This window comes from Rhipicephalus sanguineus, chromosome 10 (genome assembly GCF_013339695.2).
Source record: "Rhipicephalus sanguineus isolate Rsan-2018 chromosome 10, BIME_Rsan_1.4, whole genome shotgun sequence".
In the NCBI taxonomy this organism is placed as follows: domain Eukaryota; kingdom Metazoa; phylum Arthropoda; class Arachnida; order Ixodida; family Ixodidae; genus Rhipicephalus; species Rhipicephalus sanguineus.
In genome coordinates this window covers 43,457,856-43,474,298 of record NC_051185.1, presented here as the reverse complement: position 1 = coordinate 43,474,298, position 16,443 = coordinate 43,457,856, and the positions used below count along the sequence as shown (strand labels likewise).

At 46.6% G+C, this 16,443-nt stretch overlaps 1 protein-coding gene across 6 annotated transcripts in view; it reads left to right on the top strand.

Moving 5' to 3' along the window:
* The window catches only part of LOC119371776 (peroxidasin homolog), an 88,978-nt gene that overhangs the window by 45,476 nt on the left and 27,059 nt on the right, over positions 1-16,443 (top strand). For all 6 annotated transcript variants that reach the window (XM_049419908.1, XM_049419907.1, XM_049419909.1 and 3 more), the window contains 7 exons: positions 32-195; positions 4,862-4,979; positions 7,216-7,406; positions 7,942-8,220; positions 8,907-9,023; positions 10,198-10,362; positions 15,795-16,061. In XM_049419908.1, the coding sequence (XP_049275865.1) occupies positions 32-195; positions 4,862-4,979; positions 7,216-7,406; positions 7,942-8,220; positions 8,907-9,023; positions 10,198-10,362; positions 15,795-16,061 (1,301 nt within the window). The remainder of the gene's footprint in view (positions 1-31; positions 196-4,861; positions 4,980-7,215; positions 7,407-7,941; positions 8,221-8,906; positions 9,024-10,197; positions 10,363-15,794; positions 16,062-16,443) is intronic.

The window sequence follows — 16,443 nt, the reverse complement described above, 5'->3', positions numbered from 1 at the left end:
AAGCGTGAGAAACTGCACTTACTACCTGCAGGCGTTTGGATGGCAACCCGCTGTTATGCGACTGCGGCCTCGTCTGGTTCACACAGATGCTTCGAGAGAAGCAGACCATTACGCAGGCCAGTGGTCAGTGCTCCCAGCCGGACTCTCTTCGCGGCAGACCACTGACGTCACTGGACAGCGGCGACTTCGCTTGCGGTGAGTGCGCTTTCATTCACGTTTGCTCTCGTCCCTCGTTATTTGCTACTCCTGGAGAGTCACGATAGGGTTGTCGTTAGGTTAGCCTTCTCAATTAAATTTTCGTACACTCATCGAAATAACTGAATTGAACTCGACATTCTTAAAGGAAAAGTTAGTAAACAGTTAGTAAACGGATATATTTACTAGTTTCGAGTATACTTTACTACCTTCGCGGCATGACTTCACTAATCAGCCAGCTCGTAAAGCTTGTAAATTTTGCCATTACTAACCAGAGACTTTCCTAGTGTTTCAGCTAGGTAACTGGTAACTACTAAGCCACTTAGTTGTCAGGTGCTTCGTAGAGGCCGAAGTATATTATGCCGTAATTGTGACATCCGATCCAAAATTTAGAAAAACTTCAATGTTCTTGATTACGTTGGAATAAAGGTTTCGTGCTACTTGATGGCAAATGTATATTCATATAATAGGGTAGAAAACAGCTATTATACTTCTAAACTCTACGACTGCTGAACGGTACACGTTGTGCTATAAAAAAATTTGCAATGGCTTAGCTCGGCTATGCCAGGATATACGTAGCGTTAGCAGAGCTTCAGCTGATTATTCTTAGCTTTCCAGATTGTCTACGATTAGCCTGATTGTCATCCTTACTGTTGCTCCAATGACACACATTCGGTCACATCGTTCAGAACCGGTAGACCTGGCGGCATGGCCGGGTAACGATACCCATTGGTAACGCTAAAGAGCGGAATGTTCTGCTTAACGAGAAAGTTCTTGCACGTTGTACAAACGCGCGCCACGGTTTCACCCCACTCAGGCGCCGCCACTAAACTCAACGTTTCACGCATGGCACTGCTTAGCGGCGTCGAGTCTTTCATGTGCCACAGTCTTTCACACACGTCGCACACGTATCCAAACGGATTGTTTACGAAGTCCGTCTCGAAGGTCCGAGTCGCACTGGCGCTTTCGCTAAGTTCCACAGTATAGGCAGTCGATCGGCGAGCCTTGACGCCATGGACGGCGTCTTGTTGTTGCTGCTGCAGAGGTGGTCGGGAACGTCGCTCAGCATCCTGGCGATGCCGCTTTTCTAGACGTTTCTCCCTTTCCTCCAGTGTCTCCGCAGCACGTTTAGCCTTCCTCTGTTCATTCTTCGTACGCTGAACCGCTAATTGCCAGGCAACTACTTCGGGATCCGATGACATAAGCTTCTCGGCTCTTCTGCGCCGTTGAGCAGCATTTGCGCTCTCCTTCTCCATGGCGTTACCCACCTGCAAACGCCAGTCAGAGGCGCTATCAAGCGGCACCAGCGCATTGTCAGACGGCGACTGCACAGCGAAGGCGAATAGCTGCGCGCGCCATGGCTACGACGTCACCCCTCTCGAATGCGTAAGCAGCAGCGGCGAGTCGTGGGCGCCGGCGCCAGTCTGTCTGCCCGGCTACGACGCCACTCCTCCCGCTCTCCGCCACCAGCAGCGGCAAGCCGCGCGCGGCGGTGGCGGAGAGCGCGTGAGAGCACGGCTCATGATGACCCACGCGAAATCGGCTCCGGCTAGGCAAGTGTAGCTAACGCTACAAAAAGTAGGAGCATAAATAGCCGTCAAGCTGCTGTTGGAGTAGACATCGAACATGGAGATGTCGGGTACGTGACAGTCTTGATATTCTGTGTCTGCGTTTGTGTGTGTGTGTTCTCGTTTGTGATCCGCTAATGCCTCTACGTACGTTGGTGTGATGTGTACTTGTCATGGTAATTATTTGAAGTAATTAGCGGTCATTAATTAGTGTACGAGGACAGTGCTGTTTCATTTTTTTATCTTATATATGCTTTTGTAGTAGTACCAACTAGATATGGCAATTCACACGCACATATAAACAAAAAATGCGTAAACCTCCAGTTGGCTCATTGTAGTTCGCTAGAGATAGTACGGTTATTAAGTTGCTAGTGTGGTTAGTAACAACTTATTAACGGTCTAACCATTCGAGCTAGTGCTATTCACTCACTAACCAGCAAACGAATTTCACTAACCTGCGTTTTACTGCCTTCACTTACTAAAAGGATATACTCTTTTTTGGAACAAGTAAGCAGGCAATATTTACTTAGTGAATATGCCGACCTTTTTTTTTCTAAGAGTGGAGGACACCGGCACACTCGCAGTTACAATACCACTCATACCATGACAGACGTACAGGCTAAAATCCGTCGTGATAGATTAGCAAATAAGGTGTCGCGCTGCTAAGCTTGAGATACGAGCTCAATTCTCGCCCACGGCAGGCACCTTTAGATAGGGGCGAAATACAAGAACACACGCGCACTCAGATTTAGCGAGAGAGACGCAAGGAAGAGACAGGGAGGTCAACCAGACGCACGTCCGGTCTGCTACCCTGCACTGGAGAAAGGGATGAAGGGGCGAAAAGAGAGAGGGGGGTAGAATCACGCGCACACTTGGGAAAGCACATGAAGGCTAGCGGCGATCGTACAGGTCTACGAGCGTAGCGACGTGAGCTTGTTGGTGCATAATGGAAAGGTAGTTTCTTAGCGCTGGTGTGGACGAGGACAAATAAATAGGAACATGGGCTAGACACATGGGCTGGCGCCCATGTGTCTAGTTTATATGTCCCACCATTATACACCATCGCCAAGAAACTGCCTTTCCATACAGATCTGTTCACTTTAGGTATTTCGGGTGCGCTTTCGTTGCCTTCTGTGCCCTCCACGCACATGTCCATGATCCTAGAATCTTGGTTGCAAAAAATGGTATCGAGTCCAGTTGGTTACGCTCGCGTTATAGGAGCACTGACAGAAAAATTTAGAATCTTGTTTTTTTCTGTGGCAACAGGTAGCTAACGACGCAATTATCACGGCTGGAAAGCTCGTTTGCTCGAGCACGCGACGGTGAATTATTTGGAGACGGTTTTAAAGCGCCCAGCCGCAGTTTCGGTTTTAGAGAGTGCCGAGTGAGGCGGGACCCAGAGCGGTTTTCGTGTAAACATAGCTGGACACGTGAGCACACAAAACCGCGTGCACATGGGCACCGCATTGACAACACTTTTCAATGAAGGCTTCCAGGGTGATGCTATAATCGCCTATGAGGAGTTGTAAACGTGCGTGACCCCTCTAAAATGCACTGCCGAGGAAAGGACGTCAGCCTTTTTACTCCCGTGCATGCGTGCCCCCTCATTCCGTTGAGAAGGTCAGCTAGGAGCGAGCGCTCGCAAGGATCGGGGCAGCCAACACAAACTCGTGACGCAGGGGGCGGTTAGTTGTTTACCCGAAAACCGAAGGCGCGTTTCGCGTGCAGTAGCGCGAGAGCACTTTAAAATTGATTTTAAATTTTAATATTTGGTAGATGATGCGTGTGTGTCCTCGCATATCTATCGCACAAGTTATCTCGTCTTAAAAATTTTGTGTCAGTACTCTTATAAAGCACCCCAGGTGGTCGAAGTCAATCCGGAGTCCCACGCCACGGTGTAGCTCATAATGACATCATGGTTATTGCAGGTACAACGGCAGAAATAATTATCTGGTCTAAAACTGTAGCACTGATAACGTCAAGACTTGCATATGACCATATATATTCTTGCGATTCGCTCGACTGATTTAGCGCACACTGTGCAGGAATATTGCAACAGTAATGGCCTCGAAAATCTTCGATCTATCTTGGAACCTTGAACTGGGTCCTGAGAATAACCTATTTCTTCTGCCTAAATCGGTATAAATTTAGGCAAATGTGTATTAAACTGCCTTCATTCCTTTGTGAAGGCAGGCAACCATTCATTTAGCAAACATCTCCCTTCTAATGACTGTGTAGCGTGCTATGGAATGGTTTTAAGAAAATCGTTTCATTTAAAGGAGTTAAAGAGTGTTTTATATACCTGCGGCTGCGCGTTTGCATGTGTAGCCACCTCTTTGCAACATCCAAAAAAATCACAGCATATCCACGGAGTGAATGATGATGAGTGGGCGAAGCTGCGGAGGTTCATCGGTAAACCGTGAATCTTCCGTGAATTCTGCCCAGTACATCATCACCGACGTGAGATCGGGCGCGTTTATACTAAAGGTTCGATGAGTTATGACGACTTGCCGCTCACTTTAATTTTACATGTACGCTATGAATTTTCATTGTTTAGAAAACCATTGCTTTAGAAAACATCTGGCGTCTTTCGTTAGGCAGCTGGCGCCTTTTCGTTTTGCTTTAGAAACATCTGGCGTTCTTTCGTTTTGCTTTTACAGAACATCTGGCGTCTTTCGTTGGTTTATTTCATCAATCAACGGCGTTTTGAACAAAATTTTTATTGTTTAATCACGCACAGGAGAAATCTCACCAGGCACTACCTTGGAGGTAAAGAATGGCTGCTAATGGGAATGAGAGACAGAAGAAGTCGGCTTTTAGCTAACGCTGCGAATTTTTTATTGTTCAACAACGCACAGGAAAAATCTCCCACCGGCACCACCTTGGAGGTCAAAGCGTAAGACTGGTTACTCACTACGACTACGACTACGAGGGACGAACGGGTGCCGCCTTAAGGAGCTTCGCCCCTAAAAAATAAAAGTGCTCCTTTCACAAATCGTTTTCGTCGCGGTGTATGCTACGGCTTCGTATTTTCGTTCCCGTTAAAGGCCACTTTGTGAAACACTAAATGACCTCAAAATTGATTTCTTCCCTCCCAGAGAGGCCCCGCATTGTGCAAGAGCCGCAACCCCAAGAAGTGGAGCTCGGCGAATCCGCCAACCTGACGTGCAAGGCAGAGGGCGAACCACGACCGGACATCTACTGGACCCAGAACGGGTACAGTATAGGCGCACCACGCCGCGCAAGCGCGCGCCATATTTCTGTTCTTTTCCGTTGCAACTGGCTTGCTGTGGAGAGGTTCAGGTTTGTTACGGCGTGGCGTGACCTGAAAACTATAGTCATCATGAACCAGCACCTGTTCTTTCCGTCCTCTTTTTCGTCTTCTGCTTCGCTCCCAGAACACGTGCGCCGATTTGTCCGGCGTGGGATGCAATAACTCTGATTGGAGAGAGAACGAGTAAACAGAGAGAGAGAAGGAAAAATTAGAAAGAGAAATCATACCATCTCCCGCTAAAGGGGACCATGAGGCGATGCGAAGCAGCGTTTCGGCATGTCGAGCCCGCGTTTCAGACGGGGAGTGGAGAGGGGCAAAGTGGAAAGAGAGAAGGGAGAGGGGAGGTGGAGAGGGGGAAGTGTAAGGTGAGGAGAGGAGGAGGGGAGAGGGAGAGTGGAGAGGGGGAGCGTGGAAAGGGGAGGGGTGATGATGTAGGAGAGGGGAGGGGAAAGGGGGCGGGGACGCGGGGAGGGGGAAAGAGGTGTGTGGAGAGGGCTTGCGCATGCGCAGTAAGGGTGGTCACGCCGCACACCACCACCACCGGATTGAACTCCGCCATAAGATGCTTCACATCTAAAAGAAATAGAAAACCAGAGCGGAAGAGAAGAAAGAGATAAAAAATAGAAGGCGAAAGAACAAGTGCAGAGAGAAAGAGAGAGAAAGAAACAAACGCAAAAAAGAGATACAACAATGAGAGAGCATAGAAAAAAGAGACAGCAAGAATAGGCATGTATAGTATAACATAGCAAGGGGTGGGAAAGGGAAGTGAAGGTGAGCAGTAGGAGGGAAAGGAGGGGGGCAACGCCACCAGCTGAGTTGTTTCCTCCGTCTTCGTCCCACTAGTGCATGGCTGTCCCAATTTTTATCACCTCAACTACTCCATTTATCTAAGTTCTGGAGCGCAGAAAAAAATAATGGTTACCAATAAACGAAAATAAAGAAGTAAAGAAAAAGACATATAGAGAAAACTGAAACAAAGAAAATACGTGCCATATATTTCACAAACTGCGGTCATTCTGTGAGCTCCTCACAGGTGGTGTGTTCTAGCCATAATCGTACTTCGCTTGTCTTTCCTCGTTACTTTCACCGGCATCACCTGTTATAACCCTTAAATCTACGTCTATTCGCTCACTAGATGCGTATGGGATGCGTTCGGCTTTGTGAGATTAGGTTATTCTTCAGGCGGCATTAACCAGTGATGATATGACATGGTAAGATTGCTTTTTCATTTCTCATGGCAGTGGAGTATTCTTTCAAAATGTTATCATGGGGAAAGGTGGATCTAGGTGGCTATTTCTTCTGCTACTGTTTCTGACAGGGCCAAAAGCTTTTGGTTTTGATTCTGTGTGAGTTTATGCACCTTGATGCATCGGAACCCCCTGAACAGCGCCATTCGACATGCCGTAATCTGTTACACGACCAAGAAGCGATGATTAGTTTTGCTTATTGAAGAACGTACTAAGTATTAGGCTTCAGAAAGGACTACATTTACATTGCAAAAAATAATTTCTCTTTATAAAGTTTTGTATGGTCGGGCTCACAGTTTTCAAAAATCACGACTTACAATAGCTTTTTTTAACGTGCTAGTTATTTCTGAATGTTTGAGAATACTTAGGCTAAGCTCTAAGAGCTTTGATATACGTGTTGTCCTTTGCTATTCAACATAACGATGCGTATAATATTTAGCTTACCAAAGACATGCATGGTTTGCACGTTAACTGATGGCAGAGTTCATACTTACCTCTGCACAGGTAGGTCGTCTATGTCTCGCTGCCATAATGTTGTTTTCATAGTATATTGCAACTAACGTGTTGCCGTTATCGACCCGCTCCGCCATTCAGGGAGTTCATTAATACACGCTCTGACTTGCATTGACATCAACACCGTTGGCTGAGTGCTTCCATTCTAGCATCTTTGAATAGCATAGCAGCGCATGCCAACAGAAACACTAGTACGGGACATAAACACACCGACACACGCTTAACTTGTGTCCTTAGTTATATGCGTTACAGTATTACTCTTTTAATCAGGTCCTGGGTAAAAGGCTAGCTATACCAAGGAAGGTAGACGAGGAGGACTAGTGTCCTGGCTATATCTAGCACTTTATGCAGGACATAAGAATGTATTCAATAATGGCATACCAAGAAGCACGCATTGCAACAGTAGTTTTCATTACAGAGTCGACGTTTACTTCGGAGGTCGGAGTGGTATCGATATTCTCGAAGACGGAACGCTGGTCATTCGCTCGGCCAAGGAAGATCACGAAGGCGCCTACCGGTGCAGAGCGGAGAACGCGGCTGGAGCAGTGACCTCCAAAAGTGCGCAGCTAAGTGTAGTGGCAAACTTCGAAAACTACGTAGACAGACAAGGTAAGTGTGCGGTATGGATTTTCTTTTTTGTTGTTTGTTTTTCGTGTAAGCTAACGTGAACATATTAACTACGTGTAGGAGGCATAGATTTTGAACTCAGGACTAGCGGCGGGGAATTGCAGACGTCCAGTCTTTGTTCGGGTTTTCAAATGCTCGGTTAGGGAAATCTTGGCCTTGTGTGACTTCAGGGCAGGAAGATGGCCGTGGCAAGCCACGATGACCAATGAAAAGATTAGAACACTGGATTAAGAGCTCCCGGTACTTGCAGAGCAGTTCGCATTGCAGGACAATGCTGCTCAGTGGAAAACGTGCAACGCGGCATCCATCATAAAGGAAGGTGGGGCGTGCGAACACGGACACAGGAGAAAAGGACACAAGGGTTCTCGTCTCTTGCATTCGTTTTTACACACCTTACCTTGTTTATGAGGAATCCTTACCAACAATGTCAGCTTTCTATCGTTCTAACGACGCGGCATGCATAAGAGACCCAAGTGCCGCAACAATTTCCTGGCTTCTTCCCTCCGATGTCGCGCAGATTACGAGAAACCACGCATATTGGGCAAGCCGTCCGACGTCGCCGTCATGGCTGGCCGCAGCGTGACGCTACGCTGTCCGGCCACGGGAAAGCCTACGCCACTGGTCACGTGGAAGCGGGACGGTGTGCCCCTGCTACAGCACGCCCGTTACCACGTGTCCCTCACTGCCGGCATGCTGCTCATCTCGGCCACTGACCCCAGCGATGCCGGCACGTACCGCTGCACGGCCACCTCACCAATCGGCGAAGACAGCGCTGCCATTAGGCTGGACGTGCAGCGTGAGTAGGAGAAACGCTTGTTTGCTGCGTTCTACATTCCCAAAGCTAGCTCGCTGTGTACAAATAACATATTTGAGCTATGCAAATACTTGAACCTACAGAAATCGTACAACGTAATGTTGAGTCCTGTTCTATACGACTACAGGTTCTCAATGAATGCACAAGCGTGCTGCCAAGTGTGAAAGCGGGAAAGTTCTCAATTTATTTATTTATTTATTTATTTATTTATTTATTTATTTATTTTTGATACAGTTTTCCCACATTCTCCCGAAGGAGTTTTGCCTTAGATGAGGATGGAGGGGAAATAAATAACATAAGAGAAAGGAAATGATACAATGCTATAACGTAATAAAGAACACAGACAGGACATTTACAGTTTAGCCAGTGGTAATTAAACAGGTGTGATATAGTTACAGGTGACATATAATGGAAATATACTGGTGAGCTATTTCAGGTACGTTTTCAAGTTTAAGCAAAAAGTTATGGCAGATTTATTTATTAATAGCCTGGGTCATGAATGACTTTAAGATTTTTTGGAAAGTGAGAGTTTTGCCAAATACAGTTTTGCGTTGTTACTGACACATAAAAATATGTATTCGTTTTTTCTGACTTACTGAAAGGGCCTTGAGAGCATGTTACAAGCAAGAGGACAAGTTTCGAGCCAACTTGCTTTCCTCTTTCCGCAGAGATTCCGTACTTCTTGGAAAAACCACGTGAGCAAGATGTCCTGGAGGGCGAGAACGTAGAGTTTATCTGCAGCGGTGCAGGTTCCCCAGCACCGGAGCTGTCGTGGTACAAGGATGGTATGACCTCAACGCGAGAATATTTCATATCACCTCCATTTCTCCTGACAAGTTTTGATTCCGTGATATATAAGGAGTGCTTCTAGGGTTTTTTTTTTCAGTGTTCTCTAAGGTGAGGCATCAATTCTGCCGTTGCATAAATGATCGTCCAGGTTGAAGATCATCGGTTGTAATTACACGTACAAATGAACTGGCTTTACACGTTATATACAAGATCAGGATGTCACGAAGTAAGGAGCTGTCAGAGACCTCCTATCATAAGTGGGAACGTACGAAAGTAGCAAGAACTAACCGCGAAAACAAGGAAGCTCATCGTGATTTTGTGTAGACTGGTTATATAGCCTGTTCTGAGCAAATGGGAATCGAGCAAAATCCAAGGATCATAATCGTGACGAGCACCGCGGATATTTCTACATGAAATAGAGAGAATTACGATGAAATTGCTGAATTCGTGCTTGCAAATATGTAGGTCGCACACCCCGTTGGTTGCCCCTTGTGTGTATATATATATATATATATATATAATATATATATATATATATATATATATATATATATATATATATATATATATATATATATATATATATTTCTGAACCTTTTTCAATAGGCCAAACGAACTTCGGAAGAGAATAGACACAACTTAAGTTTAATTGCCACCACTTTCGACCGGTGGCAAATATATTATATATTATATATATATATATATATATATATATATATATATATATATATATATATATATATATATATATACGAGATGCAGGGGATGTAGCCTACACCTGAGTGGCTACTCGAAGGGAAGTGACAGGTCATCCTACTGCGCCACAGAGTCTCAGGGACTCTGTGTTACAGTGGGTGACGACCTCCGTGAAACGCGCTTGCTTCTCTAGGATGCTCCATCTTAAATATCCAGTCTGCGACTCTTAATACCCAGCGGTTATCTTGCCTACGCGCTATACCAGCGAGGGGAAGGCAGAAAGTTAGGTGGGCAGACGAGATTACGAAGTTTGCGGGGATACCGTGGCCGCAGCAAGCACGAAACCGGGTTTATTGGCGGCACATGTGAGAGGCCTTTGCCCTGCAGTGGGCGCAGTAAGGATGATGATGATGATGATGATGTTCTTAAGGATATCTAAGTGTACTAATGCGACGCGTTTTTCATCTCTCTCAGGTCAACGTGTAACTCCGGACGGGGAAAGCGTGAAGGTGCTGCACGGTGGCAAGGTACTTCGGCTTCAGGGAGTGGCCAGGCAGGCGCAGGGTGTCTACACGTGTCACGCCGAGAACGCCGTCGGCTACTCCGAAGCCCACGCGGACCTCTCAGTCAACTCGAAAAGTGAGTGCGTATAACACGAAAGTAGACGACCAGAATAGAGACGTCTAGTGTGCCTGTAAACTTGGCGTTTGCGGATACCGGCTTATGGCCTGCTTATCCTCAAGCCGCATGGCCAACCCGCACCGGGCGGATGGCCCACCACCCATCTCTCATTGTGCTCTCGCCCCGCTCTCGCTGGTACCAGCCACTGAGAGAGGGGCGGAAAGCCAACCGCCATGTGCGGTGCCGTAATGTGACTTGAAGGTAAACAGGTCCTAAGTGAGCCATAGACAGTACGGGCTGAGCTGGCAGTGACATCTTGACGCATTTTGTCCAATTACAATGCAAAATTAAAATAACGAGAGTACTGTGAGCTAATGATTACCTCACTTTCAATGCTTTACACAAGCTGTTAACTTACATGTCTTACGTTAATGTGCAGTTAGAGGAGTACTGACACGAATTTTAAGTATTTTCGGATTGCCGCTCCAAATAAAAGCACTGGCGTCGAGAAGCCTTAGAAGAGTGTTGTGGCACCTGGGAATGCACCGAACATACGTTTAATAACGCTACCTCAAAAAAAAAAAAAAACACTTTCAGTTTCGATATCGAGGGGGCGGCTTCTCAGTGACGTGTGATGGCAGTGTGACGTCAAGGGGAGACAGTAACTCGCAAGGTACCAGCGTCAGATCCATCTTCTGCTTGCGGTGCATGTAAACAACGATGAGTTAATTGGCGTCCAGTGACCCCGACAGTGATTTCTGCGATTTAGGCTGCATGCCTTAGTGGAACTCTCTTGACTCGTCACAATTATGTCCATTGCGGTGGGGATGGCTTGCTGATGCTCAGCGACAAAAACATTAAAATCAAAAGTAAAATATTTCATACGTGTTGTCTGACTCCGGTTTTTGGACAGCGTTAACGCTGCACACCAAGGAAACGAAATAGGTCCCTTTTACGACGTCTCAAAATTGTGTCAGCACTCCTTTAGGTAAAAACGTATAAGTTGCGGCATTATAGCTTTGTTTGTTTCTGGTCAGGCTCTGCAGCGCCAGGTGTCGCTACCAGCCCGGCTCATGACGTATACATCTGCGGTAACATGTAAAATTGTAAACTGTAAGAAGTCTACGGAAAAGCCAAAACTATCTGATAAAGAAATTTAGGCTAAAATAGGAGACAGGGCTTGTTGGTGTAACGCCTGAAATGGTCACTACATCCAAACGAGCAAAATGATCATTCAGGAGTTTAGATCTTCGAACTAATTTATCTTTTACGCTTATGTCCAACGAGGTGAAAATGATGTACTACTCTGATTCGGAATCAAAGTTGAGATATTCAGACACTGAAGACAATAAGAAAAGGAAATAACGCATTGTTGATGTCGACAATGACATCAGTTGCTTGTAGTTGCCCTACAACATTTGCGCGTTGTAGTTGCCCTACACATGTCACATGTCATGTGTTCATTCCCGCTGGTATGCTTTCGTTTTTCGTTAACGTTTCGCTTGTCATTGTGCTAATATAACACACCTGCTAAATGTTCAGAGAAAGCATTCCACTTAGCAACAATAAATATTGTTGATGGTTTAATACTGTTGTCAATATATGGTGGTACGCAACAACTCCCTCACTTTTTTTTTTTGAAGCTTAGCGCATTATAGGACAAGTGACAGTGTAAGGAAGGAATCGAAACTGGAGTTCGAGACAACAGCGATTCGATGCGCCAGTGACCGCACGGTGAAACGTGGTGCTTCGCCACCTTTGCCTGGTGTCCTCTTCAGTGGTGGTACCGAATCATGACAAGCAAATACAGCAGCGCGGACGCATGATCAACTTATAACCTCACATGTCTCCACTATGAGTTAGTGAGGCGAATGACACAAGTGAAATATGCCAGACCCCCTGCATTTTAACTTCTGTATCGACACATTGCGCATCTACGTAAAGCTATTTACGTCCCCACTTTAAAAACGAATGTAAATGCGTTTTCCACGTTATTCTCAACGAAACATTCCGCGTTTCTTAACACGAAGGTGTTTAGTGTCTGGCACCACAAAAAAAATTTACTGATATCACTTCCGTTACAGAAATGACGTCACCAAATGACTTCAGTTATTTTGTGCGGAATGACGCCAAATGCACTCGTACTTTTCCTTTTTTTTTTCGGTACAAAAAAATTGTGAGCCATTCCAATATGCGAAGCTGGATGGTCAGCAAAGCTGCTTAGCTCGCGACACGGATATGGCATGTTGGAGGCCCGTTTGGTATTGAAAGGCAAGGTTGTGAACCTGCCCATCAACGTTTAAACCGCGGTGCCGAATCTACTGCGACACATCGACGATGACGCCGCCATCGAGGGGTACACCAAGCGACATTTGCTCGCCAAGACCACCTACAAGACCAGAACCTCCGCTTCGCGACGTACGTCGTCTTATATCTGGCTTGCTGCATGCACCGGAGCTTCGTGAACGATCTCGATCGGTGTTTGTCGCCCGCCGGCGTCATTGAAATTCCCGTTGCTGTTCTCTTTACCTTTCCTCGGAAGCACGTTGCTCTTCGGGAGTCGTAATTATACGTGGCTGTACCATAGCTAGTGCAGAAAACATAATTAGAATGTGCTACTCGGAAGCTGCTGGTTTAGCTTATTTCATTGTGCTCAAGCGTGCAAAACTTTTGTATTTGTGAGTAAGCTTCACCACAGCAGAGAATGCGAGAAAGCTTGCTTACAAAAGCCAAGCTTACAAGCCAGTTAAAACAGAAACAGAACACCAATCTTCCTGAAGTTGGCTTCACACCTGAACACAAGTGGATTGCTGGGAAGACATTTTTCTAGGGGGTAATATATATAAGCCGTCTTATATAAAAGTATGAAGACCTAAGGACCACTATGTTATTATTTTATTTTTTCCCGAGATCTGGGGTTTTACCCCAAATCTCGGAAGTGTACAGCTTTGCTGTAACAAGCACGCGTGCGCGTTTAGAAAGGATGGGGACGATGTATACATAGATTTCCAGGCACTCTACTATTGGAGAGCAGTAAGGTTTACCTTACTCAGGTAAATGAGTAACTAAGATAAGTAACTCCGGAGACGAATTGCAACTTATGATTACTGAATTGGACAAGGAAAGCAGAACGGTAGGTCTGAAAATTAATATGCAGAAAACTAAGGTAAAGTGCAACAGTCTCAGAGAAGAACAGCGCGTTGCGATAGTTAGCGAGGCACTGGAATTTGCAAAGGAATACGTCTACTTAGGACAGGTATTAACCGCGGAGCCTAATCATGAGACTGAAGAAACTAGAATAATAAGGATGGGACGGAGCCCATTCGGCAAGCACTCTCAAATCGTGAATGGTAGTTTACCACTATCCCTCAAGAGGATGGCATACAACAGCTGCATCATACCGGTACTCACCTACAGAGCAAAAACCTGGAGGCTTACAAAGAGGGTTCAACTGAAACTGAGGACGACGCAGCGAGCGATGGAAAGGAAAATGATAGGTTTAACCTTAAGGGACAAGAAGAGAGCAGAGTGGGTCAGGGACCAAACGGCTGTTAAGGACATCTTAGTCTAAATGAAGAAGAAATGGACATGGGCAGGGCATGTAGCGCGAAGGCAAGATAACTGCCGGTCAGTAAGAGTAAATGACTGGATTCCAAGAGAAGGCAAACGCTTGAAAGGGAGACAGAAAGTTACGTGGGCAGATCAGATTAAGAAGTTTGCGGGTATAACGTGGCAGCAGAAAGCACAGGACTGGGTTGATTGGCAGAACATGGGAGAGGCCTTTGCCCTGCAGTGGGCGTAGTCAGGCTGCTGCTGCAGATGATGAAGGTTTACCTCAAACGTAATCATAGTTGGTAATATGGGCTTCTAGAATAGAAAAATACATTCAACTATGGGGCATCTGTGTAAGGCAAGCGCGCCAGTACAACTAAGAAGCGCTGCTTCGTAGCAAAATAACGCATGACAGCTACCAGATGCCACTCTACATACCCTTCAGATGTGTATTAGTCACACTGCTTGATTTCGTTAACATCTTGTGAATGAATAATATTCCACTCCATTTTATGAAGGTAGTGCAGGAGCGTTTCCACCAGTGCGTATGACTTTTACCTGAGATTATGGAACGTTCCTGCCAAGAAGCAAATAAATCTATCATTGCAGTATAACTTTCTACAAGCTCTGTGCTGAGAATGCTTCAGGATAAGAGAGCCTTGAGCTAGACGTTTCAGATTCTCGATCAGCGCAATGAGATTTTGCTCTTGTGATTCGACAATGTGTTAGAAAGTAAATATTAAGAAAATTATCCACAACGTAGTTGTATTATACACTGCGCCAATTTGTGTTCTTGTATTCGTTGACGTGAAGCAATGCCTCAACTGATTAAATGAAGAGACGTTTCGCTTCCGTGTTATGATCAGCTCTATAAAGTCAGACGATCCCCTATGCATTCGCCTAAGGGGACGAAAAGGCGAAAGCCTGCTTCTTGTACTCCTCCGTCGATTGTACGGAGCCTCCTCGCCCCCCCCCCCCCCCCTCCGTGAATCTTTCTGCTTGCTGCACTGCCTCCTGGATCGGCTCACCTTTTAGATGTGAAGACTCTTATAGCGGAGTTCAATCCGGTGGTGATGTGCGGCGTGACCACCCTTAGTGCGCATGCGCAAATTCTCTCCACACACCTAATCTCCACACACACCCTTCTCCCCCTCCCCTCTCCCTCTCCACTTTCTCTTACCCCTTTCCCCTATCCACTTCCCTTCTTCCCTTTCCCCTCTCCACTTCCCCTCTCCCCTTTCCTCCTTTCCCCTACCCCTCTGAAACGCGGGCTCTACATGCCCAAACGCTGCTTCGCATCACCTAACGGTCCCCTTTAACGGGAGATGGTGTGATTTTACCAAGCGACGATGTCATTTGATGACGTCATGGCATGTGACGTCATGATGACGTCAGAATTTCGGCGATCTGTGACGTCATCATGAGTTCATCTGTGATCACGTGACTTCCTGGACCGCTTCGTGTTGACGCCGACGCCACCGACGGTCGCTTTTCGCGTTTCGTAATGCACCTAAGGCTTTCGCCTTAATATATGGTGATAAACTTTATTGCATGAAGAGGCACCTGATTAATCACGGGTGGAGCGCTCTCGTACAGCGCCACTGGCTGTGACGGCTCGCTGGGCTTGGCCTAGGGTCACCAGTTGGCTTCCCAGTGCCAGCGCTAAAAACCGCGCCTCCCAAGACCACGCTGTGAGTGCTTGTCGTGAACGCACCAGCCTAGATACCGCATGGGCTGGCCGCTCTGTACAGTGGTAAGTAATGTGTGTGGGGCAGTGTAGTCGCTTCACAAGGGGCATATCCCTGTTGTGTATACCTGTGAAAAAATCGCGTGCGCGCCTTAATATATAAAAAGGGCAAAAACCATCATTTTCCCCACTGCTACTTCTCCTCACACAGCCTCCCCGCATTTCGTAAGTGCGCCGGCAAACACCGAGGCTGACCCTGGGTCCAGCGTCGAGGTGCTGTGCATGGCTGAGGGTCATCCGACGCCAACCCTGTCCTGGCGCAAGGACGGGGAACCTCTGCCTCTTGGTGGACGGTTCAGCGCGGGCCCAGATGGTCTTCGCGTGGTGAACGTACAACCACGGGACGAAGGTCGCTACGAGTGCGTCGCCGAGAACGAGATGGGTCGAGCATCGGCCCCTTTCTACATACTTGTCCGGGGTACGTGCATACTAATGTCGCAGCCAAGCAGTACACTGCAAAAGAAGCTGAACCTAGCATCATTGAGCCGTGAACTACTGCAGGAATGCGCATTGTTGTGGTGGTCGGTTAAGAGATGTGGGAAGCTAATTAGACCTTCACAAGAAGGGAAACTTGGGCTAGTTGGTGATAGTTTCAGTTTTGATAGTTCACAGCGCTAAAGGGACAAGGACAAAGTACGAAGAAGGCGACGACACGAGCGCCGACTCATAACTAAAGTTGATTGAAAGGAAAGGTACGAATAAGTACAATACAAAAGTCAACCACGCCTCAGCGGAGCTACTGCGCGTGTGCAGCAGAGTCATCCAAGTGATGTCAAGAAGCCAGAATTTTTAAATTTGAG